The 20,546-nt window shown below is 38.5% G+C and overlaps 1 protein-coding gene across 5 annotated transcripts in view; it reads right to left on the bottom strand.

The window, feature by feature from the left end:
• Nucleotides 1–20,546, bottom strand: part of SUCO (SUN domain containing ossification factor) — a 40,803-nt gene that overhangs the window by 15,657 nt on the left and 4,600 nt on the right. For all 5 annotated transcript variants that reach the window (XM_040610271.1, XM_040610273.1, XM_040610272.1 and 2 more), the window contains exons 2-11: nt 13,254–13,359; nt 10,911–11,012; nt 10,317–10,462; nt 6,910–7,050; nt 6,579–6,729; nt 4,485–4,605; nt 4,133–4,257; nt 3,576–3,643; nt 2,779–2,886; nt 1,515–1,620 (exon numbers count right to left, since the gene is read on the bottom strand). In XM_040610271.1, the coding sequence (XP_040466205.1) occupies nt 1,515–1,620; nt 2,779–2,886; nt 3,576–3,643; nt 4,133–4,257; nt 4,485–4,605; nt 6,579–6,729; nt 6,910–7,050; nt 10,317–10,462; nt 10,911–11,012; nt 13,254–13,359 (1,174 nt within the window). The remainder of the gene's footprint in view (nt 1–1,514; nt 1,621–2,778; nt 2,887–3,575; nt 3,644–4,132; nt 4,258–4,484; nt 4,606–6,578; nt 6,730–6,909; nt 7,051–10,316; nt 10,463–10,910; nt 11,013–13,253; nt 13,360–20,546) is intronic.

The following is a 20,546-nucleotide window of genomic DNA, read 5'->3' as shown; positions in this document are numbered from 1 at the left end:
TGCTTCAAGTTCAATATAACATGCTTCAATTTATAGAAATACTACTGAAAGAAAACAGAGCATCTGATGATAAAACTGGAAGCTTCAGTCATCCATGTATTTCTAGTGAGAACTTGACTACACACTGGTATTTATTTAATCTAAATTAATCTGCAAGCATAGAATGCATCTATTATAGCACTACGTAGACACTACTAATGAATGACTGTAATAATCCACAAGTGAGAACTATTCGCTTAATTTACAACTACAACACACACAAAAATTTCCATTATTTTTGATACAAGTTCATTAAGGCACTTCAAAAATCAAAAGTTTTTGAAAAATTGTATGAACGCTTCTTCTGTAGACTAGGCACACTCAGAACTTGCTTACTTTTTTGTGCTATAAAGTAAAAACATTACAAGAACAATCCTTTGAAAATTTTACCATGCTACATTATTCAGGGCAGAAGGAACACTGCATTCACCAAGCAATTACATGCTGAAGCATGCAGTGCAATTCTGGAACTTCAGTGACAAGCAAGATTCCAGCTACCTTGAGGCATTAATTCAGCCAGAAAGCAGAATTTAAAATATATGAAATATTTATCCTGTGACTCATGCAGAATTTCTGAGTAGAGAAGTTAGATAACTATTATTCATAGCTACTTCTTCATGTAAGCACAAATAATAATTCAGTAGCACAAACCTAATTATTTTTTTGGGGGCGCACCGTAACTGCAAGGTAACACATCACTGGAGAGGACCTAAATGTTCTGTATTTTATTTGACTTTAAACCTCTGCTATGTCCCCGTGTTTTCACAAAAGCTTTTATCCCAGTCCAAGTACCACATTATTTACGGAGTTTTATTCTCTTTGAGTCTCCTGAGAAAAGACAGCTTGCTGCAAGTTATTCTGAAGGCAGAAAGACCATGGCAAGTGCTCCAGTAGCAGTAAGCCTAAATAATTTGCATGAGTTGCAGCTAAAATTGAATAACTGCATTTCCAGTCTATTGATGAGAAACAATTCAAATGCTTTCTCTTTCAGATTCACTTAAAACTGTATGGCAGAACAGAGCACAAAAATATCAAGAAATATGCATATTTTAATCTATACTCCAGAAAGTGTGCATATATATGTATCTACACACATGCACACAAAGCAGGCACAGCCAAGAGACAAAACAGGTCAATACTTCTACAGAGGACAGTTGGTTACGTCAAACAGACTAGACCGTTGTATGGATTTTTCTTAATTCAGGTACCAACTAAGTACATACTTGGACACAAGGTAACAGGCGCTTCCCAAGATCCCCTCAATTACCATTATGAGGAAGGCAACATACTTGTGATTGTGTGACAAGAGGTTTAGTACGTGGCAATCACACTAGAGCCAATAATGAAACTAGCGCAATTAATGGTAAAGCATGCTTTGATAACACATTTCTCTGGAAAGGTCTCTGTTATATAGGGCAAGCCCAGCAAACCCTTCCTTCCTGAGAAATGCAGATGCTTTTGGAGCATTAAGTTACCTTAACGTATTTTGCATACATCTGTTCATCCAGAGGAAAGCTTTGGACGTTTCTCTCATCTCTGGCATGGAAAGTACCTAATTTAATCCATTTATTTGTTGGGTACCTAGAAAAGGAACAAAGGAGTCAGCTAATGAAATGCAAGAACCCATCTTTTACCAACATTTGCTGAAGTTTCCCCCAAAGCCTTTTCACAAAATAATTTTTTTTTTCAGTTGCAAGATAGCGGCAACTTGTTCTTTATCGAAAGAAGAGTTGCAAGATAAAGCTAGTCTCAACACAAAAATCTCTGCAGTACCTCTTCACATACTTAAAACAGCGCACAAGCCCTTGAAGGACAAAACCCTATACTTAATCCAATTACTGAAATTCAGCCAGCCTCCAGTAAAGTTTCTGGAACTAAAAAAAGTCACCTCATATGAGCATGACCTCATATGAACATGACACCTAAGTGATAGGCTGTAAATATTGTTGTAAGCAAGCAGCAAAAAAATAATTAAAAAAAAAGCATACAAAACCCCTGTGAGCAAAGCAAGAGTTAGAACTAGGCAACAGACAAAGTGTTGAAAATCAGAATCTACACACTAAGCACTGAAGAAGAAAGCGAGGGGGTTTGATGCACTGTGCAAATGTCTTCTCTTTCACACATCAGAACAGCCTGCTCACTCCCCGAAAGCAGTGGGAGTACACCACCACCTAAAACATGATAAAGCCACCCTTTAACCAGGCATTCAGCCAACCAGTAGTATTCTTACCCCTTCCAATTCTTCAATAGTGTACTACTATTTTTTCTTTTTAAATAACTGGGGGGCTTTTTGGACCAAGTTCAGCACTGAAGACAGCATAAGCTACATGAAAAAGGACTGAATGACAAGGGAGGAGACAGTCCATAACTCCAGTGGCATTCTGTTCAGGAACGTTCTTTTTATAATGTGCCATCCACTACCTCGCTACTGTGTGATTTCCGCTGCCTCCCTGCTACTTTCCAACAAAAATCTTTCGTTTTCATTTTTCAGGTGGCAAAGAAAACAATACAGGAAGCATGGAAAGAACTCAAGCCACGTATTCCAAGACCTCACAGTTGCCCTTTACATGGAAAAGATATGCTAGCAACTGATAATATACACACACAAAGAAAATTCATGTGATTTCACAATGCATTACACTTTGCATAACAACAAACATACACAGGCTGTGTTTTATGAAGTCATCCTTTAATAATTATTTCATTTTTCATTCAGAAGGGTGGGTTTTGATACCATACCTGTCACTAATAGACACCAGAAAGTCTTTTGGAGTGGAAGAGAATAATTCATGGTTTGCAATGTCAAGCTGCTTTACTTGGACTGGTTCACAGAGCTCAATAACAAACCTTGAAGAAAAAAAAAGGAAATGTTAAAAAAAATATAATGCACTTTTCCTTCTGCAGTTAAAGTACTCAGTCCTTTACCTCGTTACTGCATCCTTCACTGGTTATAAAAAAACACTACAAAAAACACTGTACAGTAAGGAGGCATCATTTATTGCTCCTTTCAAAATCACTATGATATTTAGTTGCATACCTAGCTTAGTAACTCTAGATATTACCTGCAGCTACAAAAGCTTCATCCATCTTGTACTCAAATGCAAGAAAGTTGCAGAACTGAAAACCAAGGGTAGCAAACCTCATTTAAACCACACCTGAAATACCAGTTAGTGTATGGTAAATTCTGATTTTTATTACGTCAATTATATATGTCTTGACAATTATAGATTACTTGACAGCTGGGGAAAGAAACCAAAATCTTTACTTGAACACTCAGTGCTTTCTCTTCTGTAAGACTATAATTATGCAAAACCTACAAATACTAAAGTGAATAAAATTATCTCCTTAATCTTATTTTTTAATACCAGAGACAGAATTCTATGGGAGACATAATAAAGCATCTATTGCTCAATCTGTCCAAGGTCCTGACACACACACAGGTCAAGTCAGTCCTACAGGATACAGACAGTCCCATTCCACTCCAATGGAAAACTATAACCACACTCCTGTCACACAAACAAACCTCAGTCACCTACCAGATTTTAGTACTGCAAGGATTTAGCATATAAAGGTCCATGTTTTCCATCAAAATTGCTGAAGTGCTCTGGATAAAGAAGAGAATTAGTATTTTAAATTGCATGGTAGATACTAACAGAGTACCAAGGGCTTCTCCCCAAATCAGTTTAATATTACTTACGCAGACTAATAATACCAAGTTTCATAACATTCCAACCACGATAATATACAAGAGACAGTATGCCACACTACTTTGGGGCAATCACAGATTAACTACAACAGCAAGCTGCTTAATCCAACTTTGTTCAGTTGTTCAGTTTCTGTAGTGAGTAGATTCTGCTCCCCCTTCCAAATTCACTTAAAAAAAGACATCAACTTCTCTATAGCAATCCCTCTTAAAAAAGGGACAGATTATCATTTATGTCCCATTTTTACAATTCAAAAAATCACAATAAACCCAAGCATACAAATAAAAAATTACTTCAGAAATCAGTATTCAGCTTTAAGTGTACTTCATACTACTTCTTGCATAACAGTAAACTGAAATAACGCACCCTACTAATAAGTAAATGCTTACCTTTGCCTCTGGATTTGCTGCCAAAATTTTGGCACCACACTCTACAGAGGCATAGTTATTTCTATTTTTCTGGACTTTTTTTGTGGAATGCTGCCCACCAACAGCAGAAGGGTGCATTGACTGACCTAGGTAGAAGAAAATATTGTTACTATAATAAACCACACAGACAGCATTTTCACTTTCAGGACTCTTCTGCTCACTGCTTTTATATAATAAATGCTATTAATTATGTAGTTCTAGTAGGAAAACGAAGTTCCAGGCTACGTTCCAAAATGAGACAGTTTCACTAATCAAATCTGACACAAATGAAAGTGGTCTGTATTTAGACCAAACCATTGAATCCTGAACTTACTCTTTTCTTTCTCCACCTCCATGACTTTCTTCTTCCATTCATCAAATGTTGGAATGTCTCCAGGGTCCTTTGGAGTTATCACTGATGTAGGGTCAATTTCTCCTGTTTTCTTATAGTCTTTCTACAAAAGAAAGAGCCACCAATTGTGACTTTTTCAGTACCAATGATGAAAAAGATGAACTTCAGTGCTTAAAAAAAAGCAGCAGCAAAGTATGGTCTCATCAAGTCAATAGCAGACACATCATTTGAAAAGGAACAGCTTAGCGCCAAGGTAAACTCACAAGCCAGAAAAGAAACTGTGATGATTTCTTCCCAGAATTACACATTCTTTCACTGTGATGCTGGTAATTTTTGTGGCTAAACTAATACATTTTAAGTAAAACACAAGCATTCTGTCTCATAAAAATGTCTGCTTTTTCCTCATGATTTTTACTTTTCCTCTCTCTATGGAAAAAAGGTTTCCCCTGTAGCAGAAAGCTTCAAATACAAATGCTGTGACCAACACGATGGAATTCCAGAGTCCCCTGGAGTCTCTGAACACCTCAAAAAACAGAAGAGCGAGGTATTATTTTAAAACGTCCTATTTAATGATCAAAGAAATAATGCTTTTGGACCTACTTAACAATGCAGCAACCCTTTTAAGTTAACCACATGCTATACTATGTCAAGTCTTAATTTCTCCTTTGTACAAACACATTTCCAGCACGCCACCAGATGGGAGAAGAGCTTCTGCTAGAAGTTTCAACTCTAAAGGTTATTTTAGTAAACAACATTTTACAGGTAGCTTCCACAATGACTGTTTTGTAGGTTGACATTTTCTCTGCACTTAAAGCAAGAATTATTTCACATAGACTTCTGTACCTGAAAGCCCTCAAAAGGGGCAATCCCACATAGCTGGACAGAAGCAACAACAGAAATCTTCACATCACTACACTGCAACAGAACTGTATATGTGGCATACACAAAAAAATATCCCAACATATTTTTAGAAGTTAGAGGACCTAAAAAAAATAAAAATCTCCCAAGAAAGTTCAGGACAGAAGATCCACTTTGAGCTATGACAGAAGTGGGAAGTAAAAAACCTGAGTAAGCAATGCCAAATCATGCTCTTGTTTAATTATGACATCAGATCAACGCCATAATCATTTAATTTGCAGTGTTTAAAGCATTAAAGAAAATCTTGGCTTTTTAATTTTTTTAATGATTGTTTACATCAATTTGTTTATAGCAAGTTCTTTAAAAGACTGTTCCTGACTGCATGTAATTATTTTAAGGTACACTGTACTTCGTTCAATAATCTTGAGAAAAACTTCTCAGTTTTGTTTTGTTTTTTTTTTGTTTTTGTTTTTGGTTTTTTTTTTAAAAAAAGTTATCCAAATTGTTAGTGAAAGTAAATGTGATCCTAAAAGAGCAAAAATATTGGAATTGTCTTGTCATGCCCTTGGTCATTTTTCACCTATTTAAAAAAACATAAGCTTCAGAAAGTGTGCCTCGTGGTAAAAGCACAAAACCAGTCATACAACTAAGTATAGAAGACCTGCCTAGCCAAGTATCCCACTTCAACAGTGGCCAAATAAAATATCTGGGAAAGAATAAACACACACCATTTTGTATTTCCTTAAACTGTCATCTTGCCTCTAGCCATCTGCTTGCTACTCAGGAACTTCCCGACTCAGTCAAGATTCAGCCCTCAGACTTCTCTTCTACAAGTTTATCTGGACCGAGCAACTCCTCCAGCATCCACAGCATCCTGCAGAAGTCCCAGCTTAACCAACTGTTGCATGAGGAACATTTCTGCTGGATTCTGCTCCAGATAGTTTTAGTCTGTTTCCCCAAGTCTTGTAATTAAAGAAACTTAGCTCAGAAACACTGTTCTGTGCCAATGGATCGACCCTGCTGCCCTTTTTTCCCCATTTATTACACCCTTGTTGAGATGGCAGTATCAGAACCACACAATGCTCAAGATGTGAAGGCTGTGCATTTATACAGCGGCAATCAGAAAAGAGTTGACATCATTCATCTTTAACAATGGTGATAACCTAACAGGTGGCATTAGGCTCCTGGGGGTACTGAGTGGACATCAGCACTGCTTACCTCTCTTTTTAAGTTCTCTGAGGCATTCAGAGCAGATTTTTGCTCATCTGCCCCCTTTTCAGCTGCTGAAACCTTTGACTCAAACTCAGATTTTGTCTTCTTTCCCTTGCCATGTGAAGATGATATGTTTTCTATATGTTGACCTGCAAGGCTGAAAGTTAAAAGAGTATTAGAACCTATAAAATGATCACATGCTCAGCCATATGCAATATTAAACACACACACAAACACATAGATAAGCAAGCACACACAAATGTTTGTTGCAAGGCCAGGACAGAAAAGAACAATTGCTTTTAAATTATTCAGACTCACAACCTGCTTCAATACTCACCTCTCTGGTGGACTGACAAAAGAGGAAGGCTCACTCTGAGGGTCAGCCTCAAGTGTCCCACCAATATCACAGTCAGGTTCTGACTGCTCAGCTTCACTAGAGCTGACTACAGGAGTATCAGCACGGGAATTTTCTATTGCACTGAAGGGAAAGAAATAACACGCTTTTTTTACCCTTCTGATAATACAAGCAGCCCTGATAACCAGCCACAAAACTAAAGATATTTCTAAGTTTTCAAAGAGCAACCGTCTTTCAGAAATAATTAAGAGGAATGAAGTATGCTTTACCTATGGAATTGCATTCTCAGCTGTACCCGTGCAAGAATAGGATTTCCTTCTTCAGCCTGTCTGTGCCAACAAAAGAACTCAAAGCTACCTTCTCATCTCCCACAATTCTCATCTAACATCTTACCAAACACTGCAATGGATAATTTTTTCCCCCCATCATCACTACAAACTCTGAACAGCTTCAACCTGACTGCCAGCAATTTTCTTTTCCCTTTCAACAAAGGAATCAAACACCAGACCAAGTTCCATCACTAAGAGCTCCTAATGTTCCCAAGTCAACAGGCAGCAGTCAGAACAGAACTTGGCTAAAACTAGAGGAGAAAAGGGGTGGCATAATGATATACAGTACAGCCGACCAGACTTCCCTTTCACTAGATTAGCAAAAAAAAAAAATCAGTGTAATGAAAATGTAGTAACAGCAGACCATTACCCAAGCTACATCAACAGCCCAAACTAGCTAATCTGCCTATTGCTTTACTTGGTCTCTCCCAGAAAGGCTGAACACACCACATCAGACAAATTCTAAGGCAAAAACTGACAAGAAAGCCTCCCTACATGTTCTTTCAGAACAACAACATGGGTGGGGAGGAGAAAACGGACAGATAATAATAGCTTTAGTTTATAACTTCTGTGACTGTCCTCTCCAGTACAACGATGACTTTCACATTCATCTAGAAGGTTATAAAGCAGATCTGACTAAAAGCTTTATTCTGCCTCCCAAATTTCAACATAAGCTTTCTTCACTGTCAGCAGCAAACTAGGTTAATCCAGTATCATGATACAGAGCTGCCAAAACACAAACAGTACATCAGCAACTTAAAAGGGGATCTTTTCTGCTTCTCCGACTGCTACAATTATCAACAGAAGCAGCTGCAACAAATCCAGGGAGCCAATTTCATTACCTTTCACATGATAAAGTTCCCACAGTATAAAACAAAATACTCATAGGCATTCAAGACCTTTTGCTATGTAGCAAAATCTAACAAACACTATGAATACAAGAATTTATTAGCTACAAACAGGGAGCAGTTTCTCCAAATGCCCCAGAAGTCACACATCTGAGATGCACACAGTACAGCTCTGCATGTAACACAGGTTCAGCAGTACACTTAAGCTTCACATTTTCTTGATCTCACTGGATAGATGACAGTATGAATAATTGTCAACTGAATAAAACAGGGGACAAGTATGAACCTAAAAATACCCTGACGTCAGGGTGTACCTGAATGGCATCAAGTAACTAATTTTGGCAGAAGGGGAGTAGCACAAGGCTAAAAGATGTAATGCTCCCTCTCCTTTGGGTACTTTCATTTGTTAGTAGCTTTGCCTTAATTTTTAAAGTGCATTACCAAGCTTACTTTGCATAGCAGCCGTCTTTACTTGCAGCCAGAAGAGAAGCTCAGATTATTTTTTAAGATGTTTTTCCCAGATTAGGTCTGGATAGAAAAGCTACAGTCAGTGCTATCCTAAAAAAAATGAATCATTACAAAGTAAAAATAGTTTGGAATAAAATTACTTCCAGAATATTTTGACTAGGAGGTCCTGCTGGGATAGCAGACTGGTAACACCTAAGGGAGCTGGACTTTGTTACATGGATGGGAATCAGTACCTAAAACAGGAAAAATGCTGATTAAGGATAAAAAAATGCAACTGAATGTATGGAGTTGGACCGCAGCTCTTTTGGATATTAATCTGTACAAAAAAAGACCACCTATTACCATGTAAAGCTGAACTGAAGTTTGAAATAATGTATAAACATGCACCTCTCCTCCTATACCAATTCTACATTTTTTTCTTGTAAATGGTACTAGTGTCAGAACACTACCAACCATTAACTAATACAGCAGATGCTCCAAAACAAATTTCCATTGTTATTTGTTTCATAGTTTGAGACCTCAGAGTTCATTGTTCTAGTATTCCCCAACCACGACAGCAAGACTGTTTTCAACAGTTACAAGATACCGAGCTGAATGTTCAAAAGAAAACAACCTGAATCTCCTCCTTAGACCTGACAACAGTAGGACTTATAACACATTACACAAATGAGTCTGTACAGTAGTCAACAAAAGCTATAAAAAGAAACACAGCAAAATTACATTCCAGCTTTGCTTTATGAAAACTGTGTATTTGGGAAGCTTGATTTTTGAAGACTTGCAATTAAACTTACTTATTAAGCATTAGCCCTAGCAGACTAGGCAATATCAGTCAGCAGACAAGATTTCCTGACCTTTTCTAAGGTAAAGAGACTAGATTTGCCACACAGGAAAAACTGGACTCTTAAAAAACCTGAACATCAAAAGAGCAGTCTACTTCATTTTTCATATTTTCATTTCATACCAAAATATTAAATCTTTATCAGCAGATAATCAGAATAATATATTCCCTTTAGCACACATTAAAAAGCCTACGAGAATTTAGTGAAAGTGTAAGTATACACATATGAATATCCAGGCTACATTTCACATTTGATAGCACGGCCTTCCACAACAGAAGGGAAACAAAAGCACATCAACTCTTGAAGACTGCCTGCAGCAGAGGTAGCTCTGCAATACACTAAGTACTAGAAAAGCAAACGGTCTTAGTTACATTTATAATAAAACATGCTATTTCATCAGAAGTCTCTTAATATCGGAACTTATTTAGGACCGCGCTGTTTTAAGTCCTAGAATAAAATTCTGCCAAGTTCTTTTTTAACTAAAAGCTGAGACCGTTGCCGAAGCAGCCTTGGGGCTTGTTGTCATAGATGTGAAAGCACATTTCTGAAGGGCAGAATGCCTCATGAAGACCTGAGCGCTTTTATAGTATAGATTACCTAGCACATAAAAGATATCGGGTATTTTTTTCCAGTCAAAACAGCAGCTTAGAAACTAATGGCAACAGGATGACACTTCATGCAAGTACACAACTCTTAATCCACTAGACTAAGTAAATGATGGCATTTACTCCATTAGCACTGACACGATAAACCAAAGTACAGCAAAAGAACCACGTGCAGCAGTCTAGCCTTACTCCTACCAAACCTAAAAAGGTAACCCTTCTAACAACAGAGAAAGTGATATTCTCTCAAAGCCCAAGACAATAAAATAAATAAAAAAATAATAAAGTTAAGAAAAGACTTACTGGGGCTGCGAGACTGGAGGTATCTCTGAGGTAGGTGAACTGGAAATGTTTTCAGTGCTTGCAACTATGCTAGACGAAGCTTCATTTAAGTCTACTGAAGGTGGAGTCTCAACATCAGACTGGCTTGCTTCACCCATTTCTGCAGTCTGTGAAAACAGTACAAACACATTTTTTCAAAACTACACCATCTAGTAGGGAGTTTTAACAGTTCAGTAGATCCGATTTCTGTCATCAATGAACCTGAAAACCAGACAGCAAGACAGTTAAGGAATAAATCTCAATGAGAAGGTGTTTTATTTTATAAAAGAGATACTTCATACCTATAAGATCTAATTTTAATTTGTCTTGGAAATATTAGTTAGTACCTACAAATATTTAATTATTCTTATTACTTATGCACATGGGAAATGCAAAATCTGTTTGCTCACACATTTTCTCCTTCATTGGAAACATGAGTCTGACAGCAACTGTGCGTGCAAGCAAAACGCAATAGATGGTTACTATGAGCTTTCGATAACCAAAATGAAAGAGTCCAAAATCCAAGAAGCATTTGAAGAATGTACGGAAACAATGAATGAAATAAAAATGTCTCGCCTGGTCAGACTTTGTAAAGTCATCAAGTAGCTCTTCTGTAGAGTAACTCCGCGTACTTGAGTCTGCATGCTCAGACTCCAGTCTGGGACCAGCCTCTTCCCCCTAGTATATTAAAGGTAAACCAACAGTAAGTATGCTGTAACACAGACCTTCTATTCAATAAGAGGAGTTACCTTTGGTACAGACTGAATAATACTACCTTTAAAACCACTAAAATATCAACAAGTTAAGCTACATGAATCTTCTGAGCCACTGCCCCTGTACATGTAAAATCTCATCTGTATGATGACTACAGCAAGTTAAGACAATTCAGTTAAATCTTCACAGGAAAGACCGTTTTAGCATTGTCTTAAATCATTCTGTTTGTGTGCTAGGAAAGATAATCAATCTGCTATGAAGCCCTAGGTTGACAAATCCTCCCCATCTCCTTGCTGCCCTAAGTAGGAAGGGAAAAAAAGAAATCCTAATTTGATTTTGCAACAGACCACCATTAAAAAATAACACTTGGCACATTTCAGTTACAGCAGTCTTATCAGCAGAACCAGTCTTCTGTAACCTTTTAAAGCAACCTTTTCTTTTACAACTAAAGATTGACAATCAAGTGCAGTGAATTTACAAAGTAAAAAAGAATATACACTTGAGAAAAAAAAAACACAACAAAAAACCTTTTAAACCACCTGATGTAGAACTAACAAGAATTTACTTGCTCCTCAAATATTTTTTTTTTTAATTACAACATGTGCAAGTTATTTTTACGCAATACTTTAAAATACAGCAAGAAATCTGGTAGAAATTTACACACACCTCACTTTATAAGGGTTACCTAAAATCCTGTGGTCAAACACTAGAAGTGCTAGTGTTCGGATCTAAAATGGGCTGCTAAGCTATACAAAATTATATGATCATATTAATTTAAGAGGGGCATGCACCGGAAGACCAGGAACTACAAATCTGAACTGGCAACCTCACAGAAACATTTCTCCCCAAATATTATTAGCTCATATCTTAGTCCCTAAGATTAAACAGCATCAATGCCTTGAAGGGACAACTGATGTAAGGAAAACTGATCAAGGGCTGCAAGACTGCTCTTTTTGGGTAGGACAGCTCCAGCAGCCTACTTAGAAGTGCCAGACACACATTTAAGACTTCTCATACACCCAAGAGATTTTTCTTTAATGAGTAAGTAGTACAGTATAATGCATGAGCTTTCAAATCTTTGGGTTTAAGTTCAGAGATCTGCTTAACAATGCAACCATGTTAACAGAATGAAGGGAAGAATGTTGCAAAAAAAGTAGGAAAACATACACCAGTGGCTTCCCAGTCTCAAAGCTTACTTGATCTTTCCAGTTTTATTACATCAGCCATTAAACTCAAGCAGGACTTTTTTCAGGCAGCTAGAAGAATAGGACTGAATGCTACTTGGCTGTACGAGCTGGCAGAAAAAAAATCAGCTAGCCTAAACACGGAAATGCTTAAGAAACCTACAATATTTAAAAATTTTTTTTTCTGGTCAGTTAGCTCTCCACACAAGTCAACTACAATGTTCAACACACGTTTTGCAGGTTTGATGTGACATAGAAAAAAATTTCTTGGAATGAGGGCCATGATTAGCACTACTACTGATTGGTGGAGGAAATGGGAAGACCAATAATATCAATATTGCCCATGCTTATCACAGGACTGATTCTTTACTTGTGTAAATAAATGAAATTACCATGACTTGTAATGAGTTAATCAGGGTGGAATGTTTACACTCAATTTAATCCAAAGTGCTAAGTAATGCAAATAAGGGATAGAGACTTATTAGCATTTCACATATGTATTTTCACTTAATTAGTTTTTATTAAACAGGAGGAAAACAAAGTGATAAATACTGACTTAATAAAACAATCTTAAGTCTTCTATTTAGGATAAAAATCACTGGTGCACTGGGTTTTTAACACAACACAGATGCAACTGGCATACCGTGGCCTAGACTTACTGAGGCCAGCACTTCTTACCATGGTCCCCACAGAGCCACACACAATCCCTGATGACCACTCCTTCTAACATCTGGCACCCAAGAAAAAACTGGGTCACCATTACTAGCTTTACTAATTGTCCCCTCACACACACACACACACACAAACTGTCCAGCTGTATTGCTGCGTAACTGCAACAAACTTGACAGTAAAGGAAAACAAAAATTTGGGAAGATAACATCACATTTCACAAAACAACTGCGTACATTAAACATTCTGGCCAAGATGACCCCATGAATCAAAGTGCATGAATCAGGTTTTTTTTTTTTATTTAATGTCAAGCCAGACTGAATAGTTAATTAACATGATTTATTCAGCATACCTTTTCCTGGACATTTTCATCATTTGCCAGGGCACAAGCATCACCTGAAGCATATTGCACTGCCGATGAAAGACTGTCTTTACAAAAGACATGCCAAACAGGAAGCCTATTAAAAAAAAAAGTCAAAGTCTTGATTTAAAAACCGAAGAAATGATATTTTAAAATTCCCTCAGCACTGTCCCCCTCAACCTTTTTTCAGCTGTTCCCAAGAGATGCCTAAAAAATAAAAATACACATATACAGTTCATAGATACTAGTCTATCAAAACCATTGGAGGACTTAACTTTAAGAAATTAGTAACACAAAACACATGACAAATTTACTACTTCCGGAAGACAAAAGTATCAGCAAAACAGTTATTGCATGATACCATGTCACAAAGCAGGAGCTGACAAATTGGTGAAGCTGCTGCTGGTTAGGAAGTATTTGAACTATACCTTTTGTCATATAGTAATGGGATATCTTAACAATGATTATTACTAAGCAAAAACTAAAGCCACAGATTCAAAAAATAAAGCTGCTTATTTCCCTGATACAGATCACACAGAGCATCATCAAGCACATTTAAGAGAATTACAGAAAGTATATTAAACAAAAGGCCCATGCAAACGCCAATGAAAACATAGACAAATGGCAAACCAGGTGCTGGCTTTAGATACAACCTCCATAGAGATTTGGTTTGTACTTTCAGTTCAGAACAGTTTTGCTTCTCGGTAGAAATGGATTTATTTCCATAGAAAAGCAGCCAGCATCTATACAAGCACTTGCACCAGACCAGCATCTTTAGTCACCAAAAGTGGTTGCACCAAGTGCATGGCCCCGTCACATCCTAAGCAACACCCGCAGAGCAAAGCATTAGGCTGGAGGGCCAACGGCCAGCAAAGGTCTTCATGCAGTCTTTGAGTAAGCCCAGGAAAATGCTGGGTAAATTGAGCTTTTAGTGGAGTTTTCAACAATTCTTGAACAGAGACATGTACCGCTTTAAAGCCGAATGCTTTTCCAGGAACTACTGCTCCCATGACAGCCAGGTGATCGGTACAGCCCTGTGTGAATTCACACAAACATCACTGCGCACCCTGAAGAAAGGGCTGCCTCCTCCTCCTCCTCCAGGAGACAGATCTACAGCAGACCTTCAAGCACGCAAGAAATCTGGATACAGCAACCTTCTGACAGAAGTTTTGAAAACTAAAATACAGCCTTAACGGTCAGTCATAGCAGTAAGAACATCACTAGATCAGGATTCACTTATGCAACTGGGATCATTCCAGTGTTTAGAATCTGAACTACCACCCATCTTAAAAATTTGAAGATCACCTTTATTGGAAAGTATATGCAATACAGATTCCTCCACTGAGGAGGAACCCATGCCACAATCGATCACAGCCAAGTATTATATTTTAAAGTTTCATGCATATATACATACACACACAGGGAGCACTACTTCTCCAGGTTGCAGGCAAAACACAAAACTGGGCTGTTGCAGAGATACAAACCCATTGCTGCTCCTCCACCCACATCAGTGGGGAGTGGTGGCAAGGCACTAGCCACCCTAAATCCAGGTCTGTGACCACCAGAAGAGCAGAAGATGGTGGACAAGGAACTCAGGGGTTCTGACATGCCTTTCTGGAGACAGGCAAATAAGGTGTCCCAGGTCTGTCTCAGCCCTGCTACACCTCAGCAAAATTCCCGACCTTTGAGGCAACAGCCTTCCTCTGAACCAGTTACTGGAAACCAAAGCACTGAATATAAGGGTATAAAGACATTTATAACCATTTACTGTAGCAGGTACAAAGTCACACGTCTCAGTTAAGTAGAAAATGAGGTGTATGCGTTCCCACACATCTTCAATTCCCATCCCATCACGTAGTTACTTGTTTGTATTAAGTTTTCCATCAAACCTCTGTCTTATCCTAAGCACAGGACATACACTTCAGAGACTGAATGAAATGTTACCAGACGTATGGCCTTACTTCCTAGCTCTCACTTGGAAAAATACTTATGCAAATACTTTGAGTAATTTTTTTTATGAAAAGTTGTTTCAGTCATTTCATGGAGAAATTTTCTCATGTTCTTAATTCTAGTACCTCTGGTCTCTCCTTCCAGCTATGACTACTCCCTGATTGTTCATAAAAATAGGAGACAGATCAGAAATTGTATAGAACATATAGTAGCCCATTCCACCCCTTATTACACATGCACACAAATATGTTATTTCCTATCTCGCTTACACTAAGGGGGGACCTTCAGTGAACTGTACAGAGCAACATTAAGTCCCTTAATGATGAAAAGGAAAGATATCATTGGCTATGAATCAACATTTTAAAACACAGGGTATATTTCTCACAACCACTTTAGTACCTACTTTAGCACTTGCAGTCATGAAAAGCACTTAACACAAAAGGCATACATTCCTTGCCTTAATATATTGATACTTTTAACACAACAATTCATGCTTTATTAGAGCATGAACACAGCTTTTAGAAGAATGCAGTTTGACAGCTCATATATTTAAGCTATTCTGACAATCTGTGTCCAATACTCAATTTGCTTATTTTCAGTAATTCTTCTCAGTCCACTCCCCAACTCAAACATGATGCCTCAAGTCTTCTAAGAGCCCTCTAAGCATGGGAGGGGACTGAAAACTCATTTTGTATACGCATGCATGCACGCACCCACAGGAAAACCTGAGCTCTACTGCAACAGAGGATGCAGCAGGAAGGGTGTACCATTCAACTGCTACCATCAAGCACTGACAGAGCATTAAGAACACAAATCCACAGAACGCAAGGCCACATGAGACCAGCCATTCTATGAGAAGTCAATTAATCACCTTATCAGGACCACTGCTACTCTTCTTTCAGCATTCTACATATGCAGTCAACAGGCATCTTCAGCCACAGGCTGATAACAGATGTAGCCCACAATAAAAAAAAACTGCCAAATTGCTTAGCACGTCTGTTAAGCAGTTATCTATATTCAGAAAGAGAACAAACATGAAAACTTAAGTGTTAGTTTACAGCAAACTGAATCCTTGAGTTTAATAAACTTGCACAGTATGTCCAGTGAAAGCCCAGCAGCTTCTGCATCTGTCTATGCCAATATATCCTTCCCTTTCTCGTGACTGAAGAGAAGCATTTGAACGGTGACTTGGAAGCAAGCAGATCTAATGCCCAAATAATACTGGAGATCAGTCACTAGATACACTGTCTCAGGTACAAAGTGTATCTTCAAGTAACAAAATAGTGTAGAAATGACTTCAAGAGATTGTTCCAAACACATAACCAACAGTTAGCAACTTACATGGATAGGGAAGCTTTTGTTAGTTCCATTTCTGCTAAGTATGACTCAAAATAGCAGCTGCTATTAAATCTCATAAAGAACAAAGAAACTTAGGCATGAGCCTTTTAGTATCATCATTAATGTAATTGAAAAGCTATTTTTCAGCGTGATGTGCGCAAACCCAAAAGCAAAAGCTGCAAGCCCAGACACAGAAGCTGCGGGGGAAGAACTTTACTCTTCACAGGGCAGGCACATACTGTGGTTCTCTACTGAAGCAGAAAGCCTGCTCACCCCTATCTGCACGGTGCAGTACACTTACTGCTATACAAATTGGCTACGGTCTACTGATGGCGGTTAGGCTTTTGAAAAGGAACGCACTGTAATTCAAAAGTGCAGGTGGTTTTGAAATTGCAGTGTAGGTTTCATGTGAAAGGCTGTCCAGTTCTAATTTGGTAAGTAATTGTGAAGGAGGCTGCAGAAGAGTATCAGAGATAGGAAAGTATTGATAACTTTTGACAAGCATAAAAATCAAGTAAGAAGTAAACAACCGGCCAAATTAGCGACATCTGAAGAGCAGTTTTCCCACAATTTGATCTGCCCAGAGAAAAACAGCCTAAGCTTTCCTTCCCAAAGTCTTCATATGAAAAAAATTAACACTCACACAAGATTCAGTTCAAACATATCCGTCCTCTAAATGACTCAAGAGTTTTTTTAAATTCTTCCCAAACAAGACCTACTTCTGGACACCGGAGAGTGAAGCAGTTCAAAGCAGTTCACAGTTGATACCTGTGAGACAGCAATTTTAAGCAAAAAGAAAAATCAAAGGAAGCTGTGACCAGCGTACCGATGACCGAGCCGCCTCCAAGCGCAGCGGGAACAGCCTCTCCAAGGCGATCCCTGACATTTCCTGCACCTCTCCGAGGGTTGTTATGGGTTGTATTACCGACAGGTGCAGATGCACCAACGCCCAGCAGCTAAGGGGGAGAAAGGACACATCACATCCCCGCCATGTGACACTTCTCTACCGAAAACATGCACAGGATCAGCTCAGAATAGGCCTGTGCAAGAGAAGGACGGCGGGTTTTGGACCTAGGGGCAGAGAGCCGGCAGAGCAGGCCTGTGAACGGGGCAGAGGCACCTTGGTTTGGATTAATCAGGTAAAAAATGAGATAAGCTGGTTTGGATTAATCAGGTAAAAAATGAGATAAGCTGCGTCAAAAGGAGGAAGGCAGGAAAATACCTTTTTGCTTTGAACACGTCCTACAGGTCTGCGACTGCTGTCGCTAGCCTGTCAGAGAGAACAAGGCTCTATGAGAACCAGTAGCTCAGCAGATCTGCATCTGAACTCTGGAGTCAGCAGTGATCTGCCTTCCAGCCACAGGCAATGCAGAAAAACCAGCAAAAGGAGTGAACCCTCTCCCCAGTGACTTAATGGAATCAATCTTTATCTCAGCTCAACAAGAGGAACTTGCATTTAAAAGGGCCTGCAGAACAAAATAAACCTCTCAGAAAATGAAGACAGGGCTTTTAGGACTGTGACATTATTTCACCCCATCAGAAGCAGAAAGCTATTTGCAAGGCACCGACTGCTTCAGCACAGTCTCCCCAGACACAACACTTACTTCTGTATACAAAGTGGAAATAAGCGTTGATAAATGCCATGAAGAACTATTAATCTTCCCTAACGCTGGTCAGAATACGAACAACAAACAACAACAAAAACCACACCATTAATTTAGAAGCCATTTATTACCACAGAACAGCAGCATGCATTACTAAGATAATTTTAAAAGTTAAGATGGCTCTTCAAGGAATAAAAAAGCTGAAAACTAGATCTACAGATCTAGACTAAGTAAGGATGCTGCCAGCAAGGTACTGATACCATCTCATTTCCTTCCACTACCCACTAACTGTATTCATGCACTAAAAAAACAAACCCCAAAACAAACAAAAAAAATGGAGCTTTTTTGCAAATTCTTTACCAATCCATTGTATTTCACAATTAATTTAGGTTTTTAATCTTGCCCACTCTTTGCAAAGAATGTGCTCTCCAAACTGTCAAACTGAAATGCGACACAAAAAAGCCAGTTACTTAATTTATTCAACACAAAGATACTTTTGACAATACTGAACTTTATAGCTTCAGACAATGAGATTCCAATCAGCAGTTTAAAAACACGGCTTTCAGCATTTTAAATGCATTAGCATGCAAAGACTGCAGAAGAAGGTTACAGTTGCACCATATACTTCCAGATTGAACTGATTTACTGCCTGAAGGGGGTAGTCCTGCATCCCACCTTCAGCCACACATTTCTCTGCACCCCCTAATGTGATCTTAGGATTGTGGACACAACGCCAGTAACCTCCAAGGACCAGAAAGCCAGCATTGGGCTGGAATATATTCAGATAAAAAGATCTGAGAAGACGGAGGGAGAACATACCATTTGTTTGTGACTGTCTGCTATCGTTCCAAGTTAAACAACAGAAACCAAGGACGAGGAGTTAACAGCGGAAAACCTCTTCATTCCTTTCTTACAGTGCTATCAATATTACTCTCATCCTTTCCTAGGAGAGGCTGCTGAGATAACAGCCACCTTTGCAGCACCGTAACTGTATACTGCTTCGATCCACTGCCCATAGTAGACAATAGCTTCTATGAGATGCACACTGCAATACCTATCTCTTCCTTCTTGAATAACCAGATACCCTATTTCAGGCTCTTAGAGCAGGACAGAAGTCACAAACCCCAGCCTCAGAGGGTGTCCCCTCCAGAAGTGCTCAAACAAACAGGCAGCTCCTAGTTATTCTTGGTAACAGACTTCTATAATACTGCACTGAAGATTGCAGCTTAAGAGAATCTCCCTGCGTTGTCAAACTCATCTTTAATGCAAGGTTTGGAGAAAAGAACACATCCTGGAAAAACACAATAAAACCTGATGCTAACCACGAAGGCTACAGGAAAACAGTAGAACAGCCATGAACTGTGAACAAGCCTCAAGGCTTTTAGAGTCTATAGTAATGTCTATACTAACTTATACACCATTGAAGATTTCCCTCACTGCTTAAATTCATGAGCTTGTCTACACAATACTGCAACAGCAGGCTCAGAATCAGAAGCAGCTGTGGTGCACCATGCTTAAAACTCACTGTAAATGCAAAACAGTTTAACACGGTGCCAAGGATTGGAATGTTAGCATAAATTTTGCAGCATGAATTTTGTCCTAGATCATTGTAAAGCTGCAATCACCCAACTCCCAGACATTTTATAATGTATTTTTAATGGACATCTTACCTTTAAAAGGATTTCAACAAAACCTTGATTGCCATTCCAAAATTCAGCCAAGCCAAGAAGGTTCCTTTGAGCACCTAAACTAATTTTTGAACTGTTGGAAACTTCTACTGATATTCCAATCCAGTTTAAGTCACTTATACCAATATTTTTTAATCACCCAAGCAAAAGTTCTTTACTCTAGCTTTGGGATCAGTCTGCCTGTTACACCAGCTCAGTATTTTCACCAAGAATTACAAGAAAGTTTTTAGACTTGCAGTTCTATGTTACCCTGTCCTCAGCCAAAAGTTTTCAAGCAGAAATAAAATCCTCTTCAGGCAGAAGGGCTGGTAGCATCTCCAAGTGTTAACTACAGCAACATCATACATCCTCCCCTTGAAAGAATTCACCAAAAGATGGATTAGTAATGAAAACTAGACACAAAAAGCAAAAAAGCCAGAAAGTATTCTGTAAGATATTCAGTGATAAGAATACTAAAGCGAAAAAGAACTAATAACAGGTTAGAGGAAGCCATTTCAGAAGAAGTTGAAATTAAGTGCTGAAGTGAGGCACATCTCATTGGAACTTCATGAGGGGGGTACATATGCCACTTTAGTACACCCCTTGCATAACACACACACACATCTGAAGTTCCTAGGACAAATCTTTCAGGAGACACTGCTTGAAAGCACCGATTTTAAAATGATTTTAGAAGGTATATATTCAATAATTGAATGAGCCAAGCA

The sequence above is a fragment of the Falco naumanni genome, chromosome 11 (genome assembly GCF_017639655.2).
Source record: "Falco naumanni isolate bFalNau1 chromosome 11, bFalNau1.pat, whole genome shotgun sequence".
Classification (NCBI taxonomy): Eukaryota; Metazoa; Chordata; class Aves; order Falconiformes; family Falconidae; genus Falco; species Falco naumanni.
The sequence above is the reverse complement of the archived record's forward strand: the minus strand, read 5'-3'. Positions and strand labels throughout refer to the sequence as shown.